The sequence below is a fragment of the Motacilla alba genome, chromosome 8, assembly GCF_015832195.1.
Source record: "Motacilla alba alba isolate MOTALB_02 chromosome 8, Motacilla_alba_V1.0_pri, whole genome shotgun sequence".
In the NCBI taxonomy this organism is placed as follows: domain Eukaryota; kingdom Metazoa; phylum Chordata; class Aves; order Passeriformes; family Motacillidae; genus Motacilla; species Motacilla alba.
In genome coordinates this window covers 11,677,321-11,696,552 of record NC_052023.1, presented here as the reverse complement: position 1 = coordinate 11,696,552, position 19,232 = coordinate 11,677,321, and the positions used below count along the sequence as shown (strand labels likewise).

At 36.8% G+C, this 19,232-nt stretch overlaps 1 protein-coding gene across 5 annotated transcripts in view; it reads left to right on the top strand.

The window, feature by feature from the left end:
- ZZZ3 (zinc finger ZZ-type containing 3) overlaps positions 1-19,232 on the top strand; it is a 58,052-nt gene that overhangs the window by 9,877 nt on the left and 28,943 nt on the right. For 4 of the 5 annotated variants that reach the window (XR_005257862.1, XM_038145020.1, XM_038145016.1 and 1 more), the window contains exons 2-3: positions 14,256-14,409; positions 16,824-18,385. Coding sequence is in view for 4 of the 5 variants with exons in the window: in XM_038145020.1 (XP_038000948.1) it covers positions 16,875-18,385 (1,511 nt within the window). In the remaining variant the exon portion in view is untranslated. Of the gene's footprint in view, positions 1-2,058; positions 2,096-14,255; positions 14,410-16,823; positions 18,386-19,232 lie in introns of all 5 variants that reach the window. The other variant, XM_038145019.1, reaches the window with a different exon arrangement.

Here is a 19,232-nt window from a genome sequence, read left to right as displayed (position 1 = left end):
ATGAAGAATGTTTCCCCAGCATTCACAATTCCAGAATAATACAGGTTATAGCTGGGCACTATATATAGATGGAAACAATAACCTGCTGGAATTAGTCCTGTGCATCAGTTAAAAAACACTTCTGTCCTCAGCATGGAAGTTTAGAATTCCAAGATAAGAGGAGTACCCATGCTGCTTAGGCTTACAAAGCATAAGGGAGAGCCTGAGAGAAGGGCTTCACATTACAGCAAACCTGATCCAAGGACTGTCTGTCACCAAATGCAAAGTCGTGGGCCCTGTTTTCCACTGGCACCTGTGCTGACTTCACCATTGCAGTGAGCCTGTCTAGGGAGCTAAACTAGAGGCAAAATGGCTCTTTTGTAAGGACTTGTGATTTCCAAATCAGCTCACTGTGAGATCAGATTGAACACAAAAAGCAGATGCATGGGGAAAGTAGGAATGATGTTCCTGAGTTACAGGGGAGTGGGATTGCTTCTTTTTGTAGATTAAATCACCTAATGGTAAATGAAACCCCACCTGGGAAGTCTTGTTGCAAAATTAAAGAGAGAATGATTGAAGGCTCACCACCAGCCTGTGAATCCACCTTGTTGATAAAGGAGTGGGAATGTTGATGGGTGTGGTTTTGATTGCTGTGCTAGTAAAGTGGAGGGAAAGTGGTGTCTTGGACAGAGCAATAAAGAAGGAAATGCTCTTTTGGGAAGTATCTAAATGTATGTAATTGAGCGGGGGCAGAGAAAGGACCATTGCAGTAGTTCAGATGCAAAATGACAAGATCCTTATGAGAGTTACCCACTTGGAGGGACAGTGAAAACCTTAGGATGTCAAGCCAACTGCTGAAAGAGGGTTCAGTCTGTAAAAAAGCTGTTTGCTGTCTTTGTAACCTTCATTGTCGATGGATGGGTAACCTTTGACATAGGCCCCTGGACTCACCAGCGTATTTTTAATTATGATTCTGCTGTCTCACACATGGATTTGAATTTTTATTTCCATAGTGGCTGTTTAAATACACATACATTGCAGAGTTGCTACTTTCTTATCACTTAGAGCAATTAAAAATTTTAATATTTTCCTCAATTGAGCAAGGGTAATCCAAACTGTATGCATGCAGAACTCAGAAAGGAAGCAGTGCCCACCTTAGCTGGCATGTGATTTAAGAGGGGCATTTTAAGTCAAAATAGGCAGATGTTTAGAAGATGGTCATTTCAATTTTTATAAATACTGATATTGATATTTCAATGATATTATTTTAGTGATTGCAGAAAAAAAACCCTTCCTCTAGTCTAATGGTGATGCGAATCTGATGACTCTTTATTTCACCACTGTCTTGAGTCAGAAGAATCTCAAAAAACTGAGGAAATGGGTATTAAAATAGAAACTCATTGTTAGGAATGTGAAGTAATGCATAAGAATAAAAGAACTTTATGCAAAAAAGCCCAACCCTGACTTGAAATCAGCTATTAGTGCTCAGGAAAGTCTTCTGATAGACATTTCTGTAAAGACATCAATTCAGTTTTTACTAGGTGTCAAATAAAGTAAATAGAGTTGTGTATTAATAGAAAGGGGTCATGACATAAAATATTAACTATTCTGTGGTAAAAATCTATGACATACATAGGCCATGCTTTGAATATGATTATCCCACACTGATCTGTCTGCTAGACTTCATACAGAAAAGGGCAATAAGAATAATCAAAATTTGGGATAGCTTCTTTATGCAGAACACCAAGGAGATAAACCAGATAAAGTAACCCTTAATTATAGGATCCTCCAGCAAAGGTATGTCCTCAGATACTGTGAAACTCAGTTTTTAAAGGTATGAGAGTTTTATGTAGGGTTTTTTTTCCTACTCTTATCAAGGAAGGAATGTATTTAATTGCTCATTGCCCCAGGAAAGATAATATATCACTGAGTTATGAGGGCTTTGTGTGTTCAAGATACAGAAAGGCTGCCTAGGAGATATATTCTTACTGTATTTATTTTTCTTCTCTTATGGCTACAACATTGTGCTATGAGTAATACAATTGTTCACAGCTGAATAATTTTGTATTTTTTTTACAGAAATTTTAGATGTTCTCGGAGATAACTGGCAGTCAAGGTTGGAGTTTTTTTTCTATACTATTTTTTAAAAAACAGTTTTATGGATGGTATATAAACTACATTTGTCAAGTTAATCCTTACTTAATATTTCATGTCAGCTCTTCAGAGGTGCTAAGTAAGTAATAAGCACAGCACTTGTTTTGCTATAGTGCTGTTAAATTCCTTAGAATACTTTGTAAAAACTGTGCCTTAGAAAGAGCCAGTAATGCTTTTTTAGGACATCACTGGCAAACTGTAAGTTATGTATTCTTAAAAAGAACCATATATAAAGCCTTCTGCCTGATATATTTACTCTAAAAATGTAAATGTGCAAAAGCAAACCAGTATGATTTCTAACTTTGTAACTGCTTTTATTGATTATTTTTAAATTCATACTCTAAAGATTCCAAATTATATCTATGGCGTATTCAGCTGATCATACTGGTTTTGGTCTTGTAAGACATAAACATTTAGAGTAATCCTATCCCTGTAGCTGAATGTTTTGGAGGGATAAAGTAGGGAAGAAGTCAATTTTATATAGTATTTGTGTAAGTCGGTATCTAAGCCCATAGTAAATAGTGTAACCGTTTAGTCTAAGTTTTATCTAATTCCTCCAAATGAGAAGTTTCTAAATGTGTTGTCATTTGATACAGTACGTGAGCAATCCTGGTGTGCAGCTCTGAGACAAAGCAATAAAGAAGAATTTAACTGCAAGTGCAGGTTTTTTACTGCTGTGATGGGTTGGCCATTTAGGGAAGTGTCTGAATTCTGGCAATCTGCTCATGTTTGCTCAGGATAGGTATGGAAACTACATAATTCACACTCTCTGACCTACCTTCTGGCAGCTTCTTCCTGCTTCCTGAATTTGTGATAAAATGTGCTGAAGGTATCTCTTTTTTTCCTTTTTTTTTTGTGCTTCAAGAAATTCTCTAGTGGCTGAACCTGGAACTTGAATAGCCTTTTAATGTTTCTTCAGTCCTTTAACCTAATGTTACAGGATAATTGCAAGGAATGCTAAAATGAGTGTCTCCTTTTTATTTATGGAAATAGATACTATCAAGAATTTTAGATACCATAACCAGACATGTATTTTTATATAAAAGGTTAAATGTTCTAATTGCTATTCTACTAAAATGTGGTCAGAGTTTGCCCTGAATTATTGAATTAATAACTGATGAAGTATAAAGTCCATTAAATACTACCATAGTCATGAATCCTATTGTCTTGAGACAAAAGAGGAAAGTCAAATCTGTGAAAAATTACTTCCGTTTCAGAAAACTAAAATGAGAAGAGGCAAGAATCTGTTTAAAGCCTTGACGTTTCATGTGGTTTATTAGGGTAGATAAAACTGCAAACATGCACCTTTGTTACTAGAGCTGAGTGTGTGGATTTGCAGCATCTGTGACATTACAGTTGCAAAGGCATGCTTTATGCATGTAGTACCTTTCCATCATTGATAATACCACGAGGCTTTTATTTTTCATCCCTGAGAGAGTGTTTCTTAGACAAAGTTATAAAAACTGAGGTGAAAGGGGAGGCTCTGAGTAAAACACAAAAAATTTATTCTGCCAATAAAAAAAGACAAAGCAAAACAGAAAAAAACCAGTTGAAGGCAGAATGGAGAAAGAGTTAAAATGAAGTTGCTGTGAGAGTTGCATTGGGTATCTAACCGTGCCTTTTCTTTTTTGCCAGGTCTTTATACCAGTTTGTAAAAATGAAAATACAGAATTCTCTTTTTACAAAAACGTCAGCGGGATAGCCTAAATGCTAAAAATTTATGGGAGCTCAAGGGAAGACAAGGAAAATTCATGGAAGAGGAATTCACTGAAGTTTAGAAAATAGATAGATATCACATATGACTTAGGATTCTGAGCTAAAAATATTTGGAAGCTATAATGGTATTATACACAGCAGCTCTTGCTAACCATCTGCTTATCGCGGCTGTTGGAGACAAAGTACTGACTGCAGAGACGTGTGGCTTTGCTCTGTGTGAGAAAAGAGGCTTGAAGTTTAATAATGTTGAGCATAATTGATTTGCATTTAAATTTAATGAGGGAGAAGTTTTGAAAGTGAATAGTCAATTAACATGCAAGGGGAATCAAGTGTCTCTCTGCGTAGGTGACAGATATGCTCATGTGCTTAGGCAGTAATAAGTATGTCCCTTTTGCTCCGTAAATGTAGTGCAACTTCTCAGTATCCAGAGAGATGTTTACAAAGTCCTTGATAAAGTATTCAGCTGCTGGGACAGGGTAATAGAATAAATTTCTCACTTCATAGGCAGTTTTTCATTTATACTTGAACAGTGAGCATAGTTTTGAAAGTAAATTGTCTCATGTAGTTGCAAGAAATCATAAACTGAGTGTTGCAAAACAAATCCTGAAGAACAATAAATTCAAAGCAGAATATCTGGGTATTCCTTATATCACAAAGTTGAATAAAGGAAGCCAAAAGAGAAGCATGTGTAGAGTAAACTGTAGATGTATTTCAGCAGTGTGTTGACAGATTAATGGTAGGTTTAGAGTAACGGTGTAAAGTCTTAGAAAGGCTTTGAAATGTATTTTAAATCTATCAAATATGTATATTTAGCATGCTAATAAGATACTTGGTGAACAAACAGCTGATGAGTAGTGGTGCTGTATGAAACGTTGTACTCTCCCAGCTTAGTCTTTCAAGGGAATAAATTTGTGACTTTGAAAGATCAAGAGAGTGTGAATCACACTATTCTGAATTTTTACTGTGTAAGGGCTGTAGGAACTGCAAAACCTATGAGTAAGCCTGCATCTACATGAAAAATGAAAGTGGAGCAAGCCTAAAGGTTCTTTGTCAGTGGTCACAGGAAAAGCTAAAACCTGTAGGAAAAGAACAAGCAACTACCTGCATTCTTACAGAGTAATTACATTAGAAATTAATTAAATTTAATGCCAAAGTATTCAAATGAAAAAAAAATGTTCATACTGAGAAAATAAGAGTAACTAAAAGGCTGAAATTTTAAATGTAAATGTAGGCTAGACAGGACTTCCTTTGTGTTTCCAGTTGGTACTGTAAGCACAGGCCAGACAGAACACAGAAATCGTGGGAAATAAAAAGCAGCATATTGTTTATCAGTGAATGTGCTGGCTTACGAAGACCTGAGCACAGCAAGAGAGGAAAGCAGAATGGCAGTCCAGTAAAACAAAATTACATGTGATGTGGTCATAGTTCTATTGAATTATATATATTAAACCAGAAAAGTAAATTGGGCTACCAAGGTTCTGTTAAATCAACAAACTTGTGGCTAACTATCCTATCTGGAGGTAGTTGGATATGAACAGTAGCAGCTAGAAAAAGATAATGTATTCGTTGAACTGGGAGCAGTCTTACAATAAAGTCCATGCTTTTTTAAATAAAGGCCTCTATTAGCAGTAGATGTGCTGTGATTAGAAGGAAGGGTATGTGATATTGTTATTATTGCATATTGGTTTGTTTCCTGTGCCTGAAGACAGGACAGCGGCAAAACAGAAAGCAGCTGCTCCCTGCCCCTTTAAGAGCTTTTAAAAACCACAGTCCCTAATGCACTTAAAACACCTTCAGTACTTGCCAGTGGAAACTCCCAAGCCAAGCAGACTGAAATATGCATAACAGTCTTCTTACTCAGAAAACATAAATACAGCCTGAGCATGCAGTGAGAGCGCCAGGCTGCAGAGGTGTATTGAACCTCTCTGCTTAACAAGCTCAGTGTCAGTCACAAAGCAGAATTTAGACAGCATCGAAGAATAAACATTTTAAAGTGCTGATATCTGCAGTTTTGTCAGGATGCCCAAGCATTGGGAGAAAATTTCTGTCTGCCTTCAAGTACTGCTGTGGAGAAAGACACGTTCTTGGTGTAGATGATGCTGACATCCAGCTCATAGAGCAGGAACGTGCTCAGAGCTGCTTTAAGCTGCGATGCAAAGCTGTCACGGATGGCTAAATATGGCTGTAGCAGTTGTGCTGTGTATTAGACCAAACTGCAGCATGAGGCAATGAAAATAAACAACATCCTGTATGGAAGGCAGAAGGAGGGATGGGTCTTTTTACTGCAGATCACTATTTAAAAACTGCCACAATATTGAGGTTCTAGCAATAGAGTACAGTGCTGAAACATGTCAACAGCTGTAGCACTTCAGACAGTTTCTTTAGAAAATAGATGTTTCTCTGGCTGTTCACCAGAGAAATTACGTGGTGCAATACGATTTTATTAATATGTCAAAGTCAGTTGTAATAGAGCCACATGAGCATTTAAAAGAGCTGAGGCTCTTAAAAATAACTGCCAATGAAAAAGTGATATAAGGCAAGTCATTTACAATAGGACACAATGATCTTAAGGGTCTTTTCCAGCCTAAATGATTCTGTGATTCTATGGTAGCAGGCAACTACTGTCTTTAAATTCAAGTTTAAAGCATACTTGGCTTCTAAGGTTGTCAATTACTTTGCCTAGCCCCTTGCGTGTGAGAACCCGTCTGTGTGTTGGTGGTGACTGGTGCTGTGATTATACACACAGGATCAGCTGGTGTGCCAAGGGATGCCTGTAATTCTGGAAGCACGAAAATGCCCTGGGTGAGAAGACACAGCATGGCCACAGCACAGCTGTGACAAGCTGCATTTTTTTTTTGCTTCCTGGTTTTTGGGATAGTTCTGTGTGCCCTCCCTGTCCCCAGTCTGTCCAGAATATATATTTGGAGTGTGATTTAGATCAACTGTTTAGGTGCCCCTCTATTTGTTTACTGTTGTCACCAAGTAATATTTGAATCCTTAGGCCAACTTAGCAACTCCCCTAAATTTAGCTGAGAGTAAACATCTCAGAGCTGTGGAGAGCTTGCAGCTTTCGCAAAAATGGTAGCCCCCTTTTTAAGGGGGATTTGAGCCCAGTAGCCACCTGCCATACATGGTTTGCAAGCAGTCTAGTCAATGCATATATGGGTTGGAATTTGTCTCACCATCCTTAAGGTTTGGAGATAGCCAGAGGGAGGGACATGACAATTTTCAGAACATTGGAGGTGCAGTGGGATGTGTGGCAGAATGGTGCCACGATTAGGACTCCAAAGCCAGCCCATTGCTGATCTGCTTATAGAATATTGGGTATCCCCCTAGGGAGGGGAGAAAGCCTAGATTGAGGCAAAAGCATTATCAGATGGAAAATAAGTGGTTAAAACAGTTTTCATGAATGTAGATAGCTGGAAAAACAGCCTTCTCACTTTTTGTTTCTCTGGGGAGTGTTTTGAAGAAAAAATTAGAAACATTTTAATTCTGAAACAACATTGAAAATATTTTACAGGAGCTGTTGCATGCCTCACGTGTCCCTTTTCCCTAAGTCTGGGTTTATATTTGCCTTAGTATAATGCAGGAGCACTCAAAGCACAGCCCACGCAGGGCACCTGGTTGTGTGTGTGTGTGGTGCTGCTCTGAGTTGAGCATCAGCCTTGTGAGGCTCATGGAGCTGATGCTGTAATTTTGCATATAAGAAGCTGTATTAATTGTTGCATTTCAAATGCATGCCCTTGACTGAAAATCATGTGGGATAAAAATATGTTCTAGACAGCATTTCATACAATATGCACTTTACAGTTTACTTCATAAGGTAGCATGTTCATAGTCACTGCTCCAAAAGTAAATCAGACAGGGTAGTAATTTCCAGTGTAACATTGTACAAAAATGAGGAAACTGGTTTATCCTGGGGCTTTTAAGAAAAAGTATAGGAGCATTGATTTTCTCCATCAAGTTGCTTTTCATCTGTAAATTGCTAGCAGGATTATTAAGTACTTGATGAACTTTTGAAATTGCAGCCTACCTATGGGGAAAAGCAATGTCTTTTTATGCTAAATTTTTTCTGTATATTGTAATAATAACTTCTTCTGTGAATAAATAATAGTTTTCCTATTTATATAAACTGTGTTCTTTGTTTAAAAGATTAAATCTTATTGGAGTTTTCTCCTAGAGTAACAGTTTGATAAATGGTTACTGTAATTAGGGTAGTGTAATTAATTTTATAATGAGCTTTTCAAGAACCTGTGTGATTTAATGTATCTCAAAGATGTAAGTCACGTGTTTTGGTAATCCTGCACAGGAGATACTCTTTGGATAACAGAACAGCTAATTAGCAATTGAATGGTTTCACATGAAGAAGCCATATTATAATTTAGAGTGGGACTTTCACCTAGGATGATAAAGTGGATTGGGTAGGTGTGGTGATAAGGATAGAGAGAGATGGCAATTAAGCGAGGCTAAGCATTATTTTTTAACTGGGACATGGAAGTTATTTACGTAGTCTGATTTCAATTTTCTTCATAAGTTAATTGTATCAGACAGTAGTGACTTTATTGACTAAATATTAGTCACTAAAGTAGGTGGTTCAGTAAAGATGTTCAGACAGAACTAAAGTTCCTGTCTTTATTCAGGACAAGTACAAATTGTATTAAATGATCGTTTTTTGCATTTTTCTGTTATGTTAAGATGACATGCTAAAGGTGAACCCACCAGGTGGTGCGTTGAAGTGTGGAATGTGGTCTCTTGTTCCAAGGGGCTGTGGTATCCCGCCTCACAAAGTTCACATCTTCACTTTTGGTGGTGGCCATGTGATCCCATGCTTGTGCTGCAGCACATTGTCCTGTAGTATGACCCACAGGAAAAATTTATTAATCTGGAGCCTTCTGAAAAGATGATATTTTCAACTCTGATCTATTTGTAGATTTATTTCAGAGTATAGTTCCACAATAATTGTGTTGACAGAGGTGTCCCAGGTATCTGAGACAAATAATTGGGTGAGTTGGGACTAGATAAAATCACAGATTCTGCCTGTTCTTTCCAGTTATTCCCAGTTCCAGTTTTCCTTTTTCACAGTTGTGTTCTTTATGTCTTCTAGCAGTTCCTCAGGATTTCCTGTGTGTCTCTTTCTCCAGTCAGCATCCACTCATTTTGCCAATGTAGCTGGTCTTACCTGTGCATTCACATTTAGCATTCCCGTCAGCCTGCCTTCATCACAGCTCCACCAGGATTTTTGTTCTCAGGCAAACTCTTCTCCATGCCAAATCCCAATTTCTTACTCCAAAATATGCAGGAAGAAAACCTTCTTGAAGAAACTGTGAGATGTATCTTAAGCAGCAAGAAGGGTTTAAAATAATTTCCATATTTGTGCACAGAAATGAGTAATTATTTTGACTGAAAATTCAGGAGAGAGACAGCAGGGTGGGAATATCAGTCTGAGACAGATGCTTCAATGTATAATTTCAGCACAAACTCTAATTTGGCCAGGATACAAGAAACTGAAAGCAGTGAAAGTGTTTCAGTCTTTAAAGAGAAGAAATTTGATATTGTGGTTGCTTTTCTAGAGTTCTGCTGTAAAGTCACACTTGTATAATTCATATTTAGGCTTATGTGAAGTAATTTTGCAATCTTATCCTGGAATGTCTGGCTGGAAGAGGGGTGATGCCTATATCACACCCATCCTCCCAGTAAGTTTCCGCATATAGGTAGCCCAGAAGAGTGAGAAATGGCAGTGCTGTCAGCAGTTCTGATAGCGCTGCTGAGTGCCAGGGGTGCAGAGGAACAGATGTACATTGCTGGTCACTGTCATACAGCTTCCTGGTTCAACCTTTTTTTGCAGTTTTAGAGAAAGACTGTGTTAGGAGGAGGCTGAGCTTTTGTTTTTCATACATCCTATTATTTAACTACCAGCTCATTTTCCCTGCCCATTACATTTTTTTTCTTCCAGAAAGAAGTAGAAATAGCTTTCCACAAGAAGATTCTTTCTAAATAATTTTTTTCCTCTTATGTAAGAATAGATTTGTCTAGCCTAGTGAACCCATCTCTTTTAAGGAGGAGGAATAACATATTGAATTATCCATTCTGGTTCTTTGCAGTTTTAGTTTTGAGTAAAACATTTCCTTTGCTAGTTTGCTAGCTTTTAAAACCTGTTGACTTCTTTTTTCATATTTCTCTTTTTTTTTCTGTTACTTTATCTTACTAGCCTTTTATATATAACATTAATATAAGTAGTGCCAGTCTGACAGACCATATTTTGACCATATGCAATATAATCCTGCTGTGTCAGAGACAGCTGAAATCTCAGAATAACTCCAGTAACATTTATTAATTTTTATTGCTTTTAAGCTTTTGTTATAGCTTTAAGCTGCTTATTGTTACATATTATTTCAAGTAAGAGCTTCATAATGTCTTTTGGTGGAGGTTATTTCTATCATTTGAAAGTACTGCTTGTTTTGATGTCATGTAGAATCAGAAGACTGAAATGCTGTTTCCAGAAAACTGATTTCTTGCTAATGTAGTTCTGTGAAACTCGCTGTGTGGGAAGAGATGCTGGCATACTCTAGATGTGATAGACTGCTGAATATAATTTGTTAAATTAAATTCATCCCTAATTTAGTAATACTACTTTGTTAGCGAGTTATGTTTTTTCTATGTGGAGATAATCCAAAATCTTGATAATCTGGTGTCTGTGCAGATTCTCATCTTTTCAGAGATGCTAAGTTTTTTGCCTTGGGCAAATACTTCTGTAAGGAATTAGATTCTGTTTGCATAAATAGCTGCTGCTTTCAGTTTTTACAGATGTACTGTTGTAAGTAACATTCCATTGCTCTGCAGAGAATTTAAGAACTGTTATTTCATACCATAGAGATTCACCAATTTATTACTCAGGGCAATTACATATGTGTGTCACATTTGCTTGTATAAATGGTAACTTTGCCAATAGCAGATACTGTCTCTGAAGTGATTTGGGGATTTACTGAAGTATGGTACTAGAGAGTGCTCCTGCTATCAGATATTCACAAATGCCATATCTGACCACTAGGAAACATTTGAATCTTTATCACTGCCGTATTATCACTGAGCATATTGATTGTTAGATGAGACTCAGAAGAAAGATAACATTATTTCTCTTCAGTATGAAAATGATTCATTCTACTCTAGATCAGATGAACACACTGTCCTGTTTTCTAGGGTTGAATTGTTGTGGAAGACTTTAGATATTGCCCGTTTTCATCAAATAGTGACATCAAGAGACTTTATCATTGGAGACTTCTCTTGAAAGTCTGTTCTCCCCCACCCCCAGTACACTTTTTCTAAATTTGCTTAATGTTGTATGTACTGTTAATTTATCCATCCTAAGTTGCATATATGTAATTCCAGCACAGTTATAGTAGAGCCTGGTTTCAGGTCTGGTATACACCCACTAGGTTCAGGAATTGACAGCTTCTTTTCACGGTCTCTTTTCTAGCTTGGGGGCCATGTGGAATGTACTTGTAACCCCATCCGTGTTTCTGAATTCCTTTAAACAATTTGGCTCGTACTTGACTCTCAGGTAGACATAACCCAGAAAAAAATTGGTTATTCTGCCTGTTTAGGAAGGGTTTTCCTCATTCTGCTGTCTTTAACTGTTGGTTTTCATCTCTATGTAAATTTGTTTCCTTTGTTGCTAGAAGTTTTCATGCACACAGTTCAGCATTCAGTAACTTTACTAATAAAGTAAAGTTTGTGGTTAAGTTAAATAAAAATTCTAGCATAATGTGAATATGATGATGTGTATTGGTAGAGTCTGGCTAAAGCTGAGTAAGTTTAAGGGTTCTTAAATGCAAAAAATGCTTACCCAGAAGTGCATCCTATATTGTCAACAAATACTTGATTATATGTAAGGTGTACAGACAGTTTTTGCAAGCAGTTGAACTTCAGTTTCACTCTGAAGATTGTCCATACTGATTAATGTGTGACCATTTCCTGTACGGTTTCAGCAGCAACATTTGCTCACTGGCTACTTACACAGGTCCTTCCCCACAAGAGACAAATTCAGAGTCCCTTACTTATTTCAGAGTCTGCATTACACTCTATTTAACCTGTAACTTCTTAATTTTTAGTGGGCTCTGCAGACCAGAGTGTGTTGTTTCTTAGCTGGTTATCACTCTTCAAACTTCTGGTCTTTATTGCAGTATTCCAGTATTCTTAAATGATGTGGTTCCCTGAAGAAAGGCTTTTAGACCTAAAAGCTTATTTAGTTTCCCTTGCACTCCTTATTCCAACTCATAAGTAGCTTCTACAATGAGTGGTGTCCAAAACATTAAAGTACTCTTATATTGAATTTCTCTGCTACAGAAGATGTGGTTGTTCTAAGTGAAAAATGTCATTGTAATTGGTTATGCAGTGTAAAGGAATAATAGTTAATTTTCAAGACAGTTTTTCCAAGAAAACTTCTGTGAAAAATTATATAGTTGTTCACTTGTTAGGCCCTTGTGAATGTTGTTTTCTAGGTTTTAAGAATAATTAAGGTTTTCTAGGTTTTAAGCATAATTAAGGTGCTGTCATGTCACTGTATCCTGATTTAAGTTTTCTGGTTTTGTAAATTGTTACTCCCTCCTTCATCCCTGCAAACTGCTACCAGACAAAAAATTCTGACTAAGTACAACTTTTTTTACCCACCTTGGTTTCTTCTCTGAAGATCTTTTTACAGTCTTTTTACTGTGTCTGAAATGCTTCAGCTGTCCCCAAAGGCAAATGGATACAGCAGGGGTTGTGTCTTTCCTACTTGTGAGTAAAATAGGGTTGTTTTGAGCAAAAGAAAATCGGGAGAGATGAGGTGTACAAATCTGACAAAATACTGACATTGCTAATCCAGCCATTCCTGAAACAACTTATTTATATGTTCTTTACTTAGGACTGGTAAAGTGATTGAAAATTATGAGATTAGGCCACCTTCTGATTGGCTCACTGTTAATATTTTGTTTAAATGTTTTCTTTAAATGGTTTTTTTTTGTTTAAATATGTTTTGTATTTTTACCAAAGTTGCTGAGCTAGTATTTTAATTGGTATGTTGTTCTTTTGCGAAAGTTGGTCAAACTCTTGTCGTACTTTGGTGTCTCCAGATGCATCAGCTAAAGGGATCTTTAGGAAAGGCAACAATATGGACTAAGAGTACCATGCATTTTCAAGTGGTTGTCTTTGCCTCCTTCTTCCATTGTTTGTTTGTCTTATTATGATGATAGCTCTCTGCTGTTTGTTAAATTGAGAAATCCTGCTGAATAAATGAAACCTGATTTGATTTAGTTATCTGCATAATAGAATCTGTGATACTTCATGTAGCATCACTGGAGAAACATCTTCTGTTGCTAAATTTCACTGCAATTAGACATAATTAATCTCTTCTACTCTTATGCAGCTCAGTTTGTATTTTGAATTGGCAACTTAATGGTGAATTAATTTTCTTTTCTTACCAGTATGAAATCCTAACTAGGTTGAAAGTAAAGACAATTTTCAGTAATCTAAATATAAAAACTGTGTAGAATGAAGAATATGGAGGAACCTGTCAGCTTGTGTTTGAGATCATGAAGTTTTGAATTGTCAAGATGAAAATAAGGTCACTTGTATGAAGTCAATAGAATATGAAGAAAGCTTCAAAAACCACTATTCTTGAGTGAATTATGGTGCCTTCATAGTACTAGATGTTCTTAAATTAAATGTGATTGCTGGTGTATTTTTTCAGGGTGTAACTTGGTCTTGGGCACAGATGCCCAAATTGGAGATGACAGAAAGCATTGTGTAGCTTTTGGATCTGTAGATGTATTTTGTCTTTCAATATCCAAAATACTTGACTTCCACTACAAACGAGGTGCTATACGTTGTTTTCCTTGGATAAAGAACGGGTTTAATGTGAACTCTAGAAAGCATTTTAGTCCCAGTCTATCGATGAAGGTTATTCAGGGATTTGGAGCCTATATAAGTTTAGAGGTCTGCTCAGTTAACTTAAATTAAACAGCTGAGTTTTTCACTGTGTATCTAATTATAAAATACAGTGCATTTCATAATTCATTAGTTGTAGTGATACCTGTCACAACTTGTTTTCTTATGTCTCTTCAAATGCCTTTTGAAATTTGAACACTCTAACACAACTCCTGTGAATTCATTTGCTTGCACATTTAGTGTGATACAGTGAATCACTTACAGACTACTAAGGAAGGCATTTTACATTTGAAACCTAAATTAACGTTTCGCGTACTTAATTACTTCATAGCATATTGATCTTTCTTTCAGCAGGACACTTTTAAAATGGATAATATCTTCTTTAAAAAGCTGTTACTCTTTATATGTTCTGTTGCATTCTTCTTCTTTTCCAGTGTGGTAATTTAAATGTTTTATTGGTGTCTTTGTCTTTTTCTCAACAGTTTTCAAAATCTGGTTAATGTGATGGCATAAACTAGTAAAGCATTTGGATTACATGATGGATATCAGCTATGGTGATTGATATTATTTGAGTGGTACAGTAAGAGTCTGCTGTATGAAATGCCAGAAGTTTACATTTCTTCTAGTTTTGCAATGGTAAGTTTTTTTATATTTGTACTAAGGAAATAGTAACTTTTTTTCTTGTCATGTAAGGTATTTTTTGAGAAGGCATCGTATCAGCAAATCAGTAAAGCTTTCTTACATATGATTTCTAAAGTCTGTTGTGTTCAGAAGTAATTACTAACCAAAGTAAACATTTGAATTTGGTTTAAGTTATTTTATTGGTACTGATATGAAATGTCAGTTGCTCACCCCTAATGTGTGCTAGCTTTAATTAGAACAACCTAGGGGAAATGGAATCTGTAAATAAACCTGTTTTTGTGTTTGGGTTCAACCCCAAATAGGATCACTCACCAGATGGTATTGAGCTTGCATGCAACGAGGGAGAATATGCAGGCAAGTCTATCCGTGTGGAAAATAGGTGTAAAAACCATTATGCAAAACACATAGTGTTTTGCTCTCTTCAGTCAGCTGCTGATGTTTGGCCATTTGCTGCTTGACGTATTATTTGTATTTTCTCTTAAGGCAGAGTGTGTTGGAGAGCTCACACCTATTTACTTCTAAGCAGACAGAATGAAAGTTAGTGCTGCAGCATCTCTTTAGATATATTTTCAGGAATACAAACAGTGCACCTTTCCAGGCGTTCATCTGAGGCAGCAGGAATAGCTAACAAGCAGGATGGCTGTAGCAGCACAAATGAATCGCAGTTTTGAGAACATTTGAAATTTTCACTTTACAATTGTCTTTTTCTTTGTTGTACAAAATGATGTGCTCTCATACACAGTTGTGTATGAGCTATACCACATGTACACAAAATTATTGTGCTTTCCTCTGCAGTTTTGTCCAGAACTACACCAAGCAATGCTGTTAGGATACATTGCTTTCCTTAAGAAATACTGCTTGCATTGTGAATTCCTAAACACACAATACAGTAAATACTGGTAATTGTTAAACAGAATTGTGTTGGATGAGAGTATACTTGTCTTGTCTCATTCTCTTTACTGTTCTAGGACCATCTGACACTTAAATAGTAGATGTGGGAGAATTTATTAATTTATGTTCTTGTTTTCCCATTCTTTGCTGAAAATGAAAAATGCCTCTTGAAACAGTTTTCTCCATTTATTATTTTCAGCATTTCTAAGTAATGTGTGAAAGGTTTGATTCCATATTTAAAATTTGTAGTCTTCACATCATATGACTGTTGAAAGGATTTGTATAATCTGGAATTTGGGTAGATGAAAAAGGGAAAGTGTGCCATTATGCACAAATGTGAATCTGTTCATTAGCAAGGCTGTTATGACAGGTCTGTGGTGATACGGAGTTTGACACAATGAACTTTTAAAGATTAAATGAATAGGAGGGTAAGACTGATCAGAGTTCTCTTAAAGATTATTTTGAGATACTGGGCAGGTCAAGTACTCCTACATTTCACCCTGAAGTGTGAAATACAGGCACTCTTAAATGGAATGTTTTAAACTTATCTTTGAGTCTGACTTTACTTAAATCTGATCTCAGTGGTGATCCATCTCACCAGCTGGGAGGGAAACAGCCTTCCAGTACCTCAGATGAGATTCCTGATAGAGTTAGGCTTTTGTTGTCATAAGTGATACAGAAGCAGGAGAGGCCCCACCTGGATATAAGAAAAAATATTTTTGCTTTAGGGACTGGAACAGGTTTTCTGGAGAAGTTGTGGATTATCTGTACTCAGTGTTTTGCAAGACTCAGTTGGATAATGTTCCATGTAACTAAATCTGAATTTAGGCCTCATGTTCATTTGAATGGGAGGTTGGATAGAATTGCCTCCCAAAGGCCTTTCCAGCTGGAATGATTTTATGATTCTGATTCAGAAATTTTGTTTTATTTCATTTTTACTAATAATAACTGTAAGTATTTTTAGTGGTGTGTTTTATTTTTTAATTTCTTGCTAAATTAGAATTGCAGTTCTGTTTTGTTTTATATGAGAGATTTGTTTTTTATTTAAGCAACAACTGAGTAAGCAAATGCAATTTTAATGGTTTACTTCTTAGTCTGTGAAACTGGAAACTGTAGGATTTTAAAAATGCAGTCTCATACCTTTTACTTGAACAGAAAAATTTAAGTAATAATACCAATACATTATAATATATGCACAGTACATAAAAATAGTGTATTTTAGTAACTAGAGCCTAACTGGGACATTCCAGCCTTACATAAGGCATAAATATGAGCAATACTCACACAAGTACTAAAGCCAGAACAACCACAAATACCAAGTCAGCTACTTTGTAGCTGAGATGGAAAAATTTGATGCACTAAAGAAATGCCACAGAAAGAAGCAGTATGAATACACTGAATGGGCTTATTCAGTTTGACATCGATACGTTTGTGGCAATACATTCTTCAGATGTGCTCTGTCTCTAGGTGTTTTTAAAATATTTTTTCTGACTGTTTTGTTTACATTTTTTTCAAAGGTTTCCCAGTGAGTGGATCACAATGAACATACTTTAGGGACTTGCCATAGTATGGCTGCTTCTCGATCTACTCGTGTTACAAGATCTACAGTGGGTTTAAATGGCTTGGATGAAAATTTTTGTGGTAGAACATTAAGGAACCGTAGTATTGCTCATCCGGAGGAGGTCTCAGCCCATCCTCAAATCCGATCCAGGTCACCAAAGAAGAGGCCAGAGTCTGTGCAAACTCAGAAGGGCAGCAACGGTGGCAGAACTACTGATTTGAAACAGCAGAGTGCTCGGGAGTCATGGGTGAGCCCTAGAAAGAGAGGGCTGTCCACTTCAGAGAAAGATAATGGTGATAAGCAAACTGTGGAAAATAGTGAAAAAAAACAAGCAGAACCTGTTTCACCAGTTTTGAAAAGAATTAAACGCTGCCTGCGTTCAGAGGCACCCAACAGTTCTGAAGAAGACTTGCCCGCTAAGGCAGAGAAGGAGTCATTGGAGCATAAAAGCTTAGTGTCGGACAATGATGCAGCCTCCGCGGGGACTAAGCGAGCTTGTCGATGTCTTATATTGGATGATTGTGAGAAAAGGGAAGTTAAAAAGGTGAATGTCTGTGCAGAAGGGTTTAATAATTCTGCAGTAGTTGAAGAGGTTGCAGGTTATCAGACTGTCAATGGAGTTGGTGAGAGAGACTCAAATTCTCTTAACTGTGATGACTGTCAGGTTGATGGGAATGCTAAGCAGAACAGTGCTGGTTCCCATACGCCCAAGGACAAAACAGTAGCAGAAAATGGAAACTCATTTGCCCATTCTTCATTGCTGCTTAATAGCAGCAAAGAGGACAGTGTTGTAGACCATTATGTGCCTTGCACAAACTCTCAAGAACAGGTAAAGTTGGAGGACCACAAACCAATAAATGACTGCTTGCCTGAGGAGCATGCTAATCAGGCATTTGAGCCAGCTACAGGGTCCTTTTCTGAAATCCAGTCATCTTTGTTAAGGGATTCGGAGGAGGAGGTGGATGTTGTAGGAGATAGCAGTGCCTCTAAGGAACAGTGTGCTGAAAACACCAATAGCAACCTGAATACTCACCATGACAGTGCATCAATCTCAGGTGAACCTGAACCACATTCTTCAGTGCTGAACTGTGTTTCGGCTCAGATGACGAATATGTTGGAACTTCAAGAACACAGATACACGTTGAGAACTTCACCACGAAGGGCTGCCCCTGCCAGAAGTAGCCCTACTAAAAATAACTCTCCTTGCAGAGAAAACGGACAGGTTGAGGAAAATAATCTTAGTCCTACTGAAAAGAATGTACCTGTAGGTATTAATAATGTCAACGGATCTCCCAAAAAGTCTGAAGAAATCAAACAGAATGAAAAAGAGAGGAATAGTAATACAGGGGATCATGGGAGTGATGGACTAAGAAAGCCACTTTCTGAGTCTAGGCTTGTTGCTGGATTTGTACCATCTGCCAAAGAGAGTGCCAACATCCACACTGCAGAGGAGGATGAGGAAGAGCCTGATGTGTATTACTTTGAATCAGATCATGTGGCATTGAAACACAACAAAGAGTATGTGTAACTATGGTAACCATGAATTCTGCTTTTGTTTCTTATCAAAAATATAATATTATTACAAAAATTATTAAGTATTTAAGTATTAAGTATTTAACGTACTTCCACAAAAATTTAAGGGCTTTATAATTTTCATACTCTTCAGTCTTCATTTTTCTTGTTTCTACCTCAAACAAAATTAAACTCTATTCAATATGCAGTATGGTACAGCAATGTGGTTTATACATTTCTAGCAATCAGGATTCTTGAGCCAGAGCTTGGATTTTTTGAGTTTCTTTGGGTATTTGTTTCTTTAAAAATGCATCTGTTATTTATTTTCTCTTAAAAACTAGCTGGAAGGAAAACCAAAGGGATTATAACCTTTAATTAGATTTCAGTCATTTATCAGCATATCCAATGGACACTGTGGATAAAGCTTATACAATTATCATTCTGCTGTACATAAAAGTTCAAGTTAGATACTCTTTTCAGTGTCATGGGAAACAACTCAGCATTATTGTGTTCAGGAACATGAATTTAACAAATGCAGCACCTTTCTCCAAAGTAAATTATGTCTACATTTCTATTTATATTAATTACATGTAAATATAGGAATATTATTGTTGTTATTATTATGCTCTGAGTTGTTTTAATGTTTATCATCTGAATGTCTGTGAGTAGAACTGTGGTAACTATGCCTTGGGGTAAATGTGCAAGAGCTTTTGAAACAAAAGGGCAATTCACTGAAGAAAGTTTACATGGAGAAAATTCATCCTCAGGTAGTAGATCAGGACAGTTTTTTATTTCAGTCTTTGTAATGCTGTTTTGACTCCTGTGTTTTGCTCTTCAGTAGGTGTTCTGTATT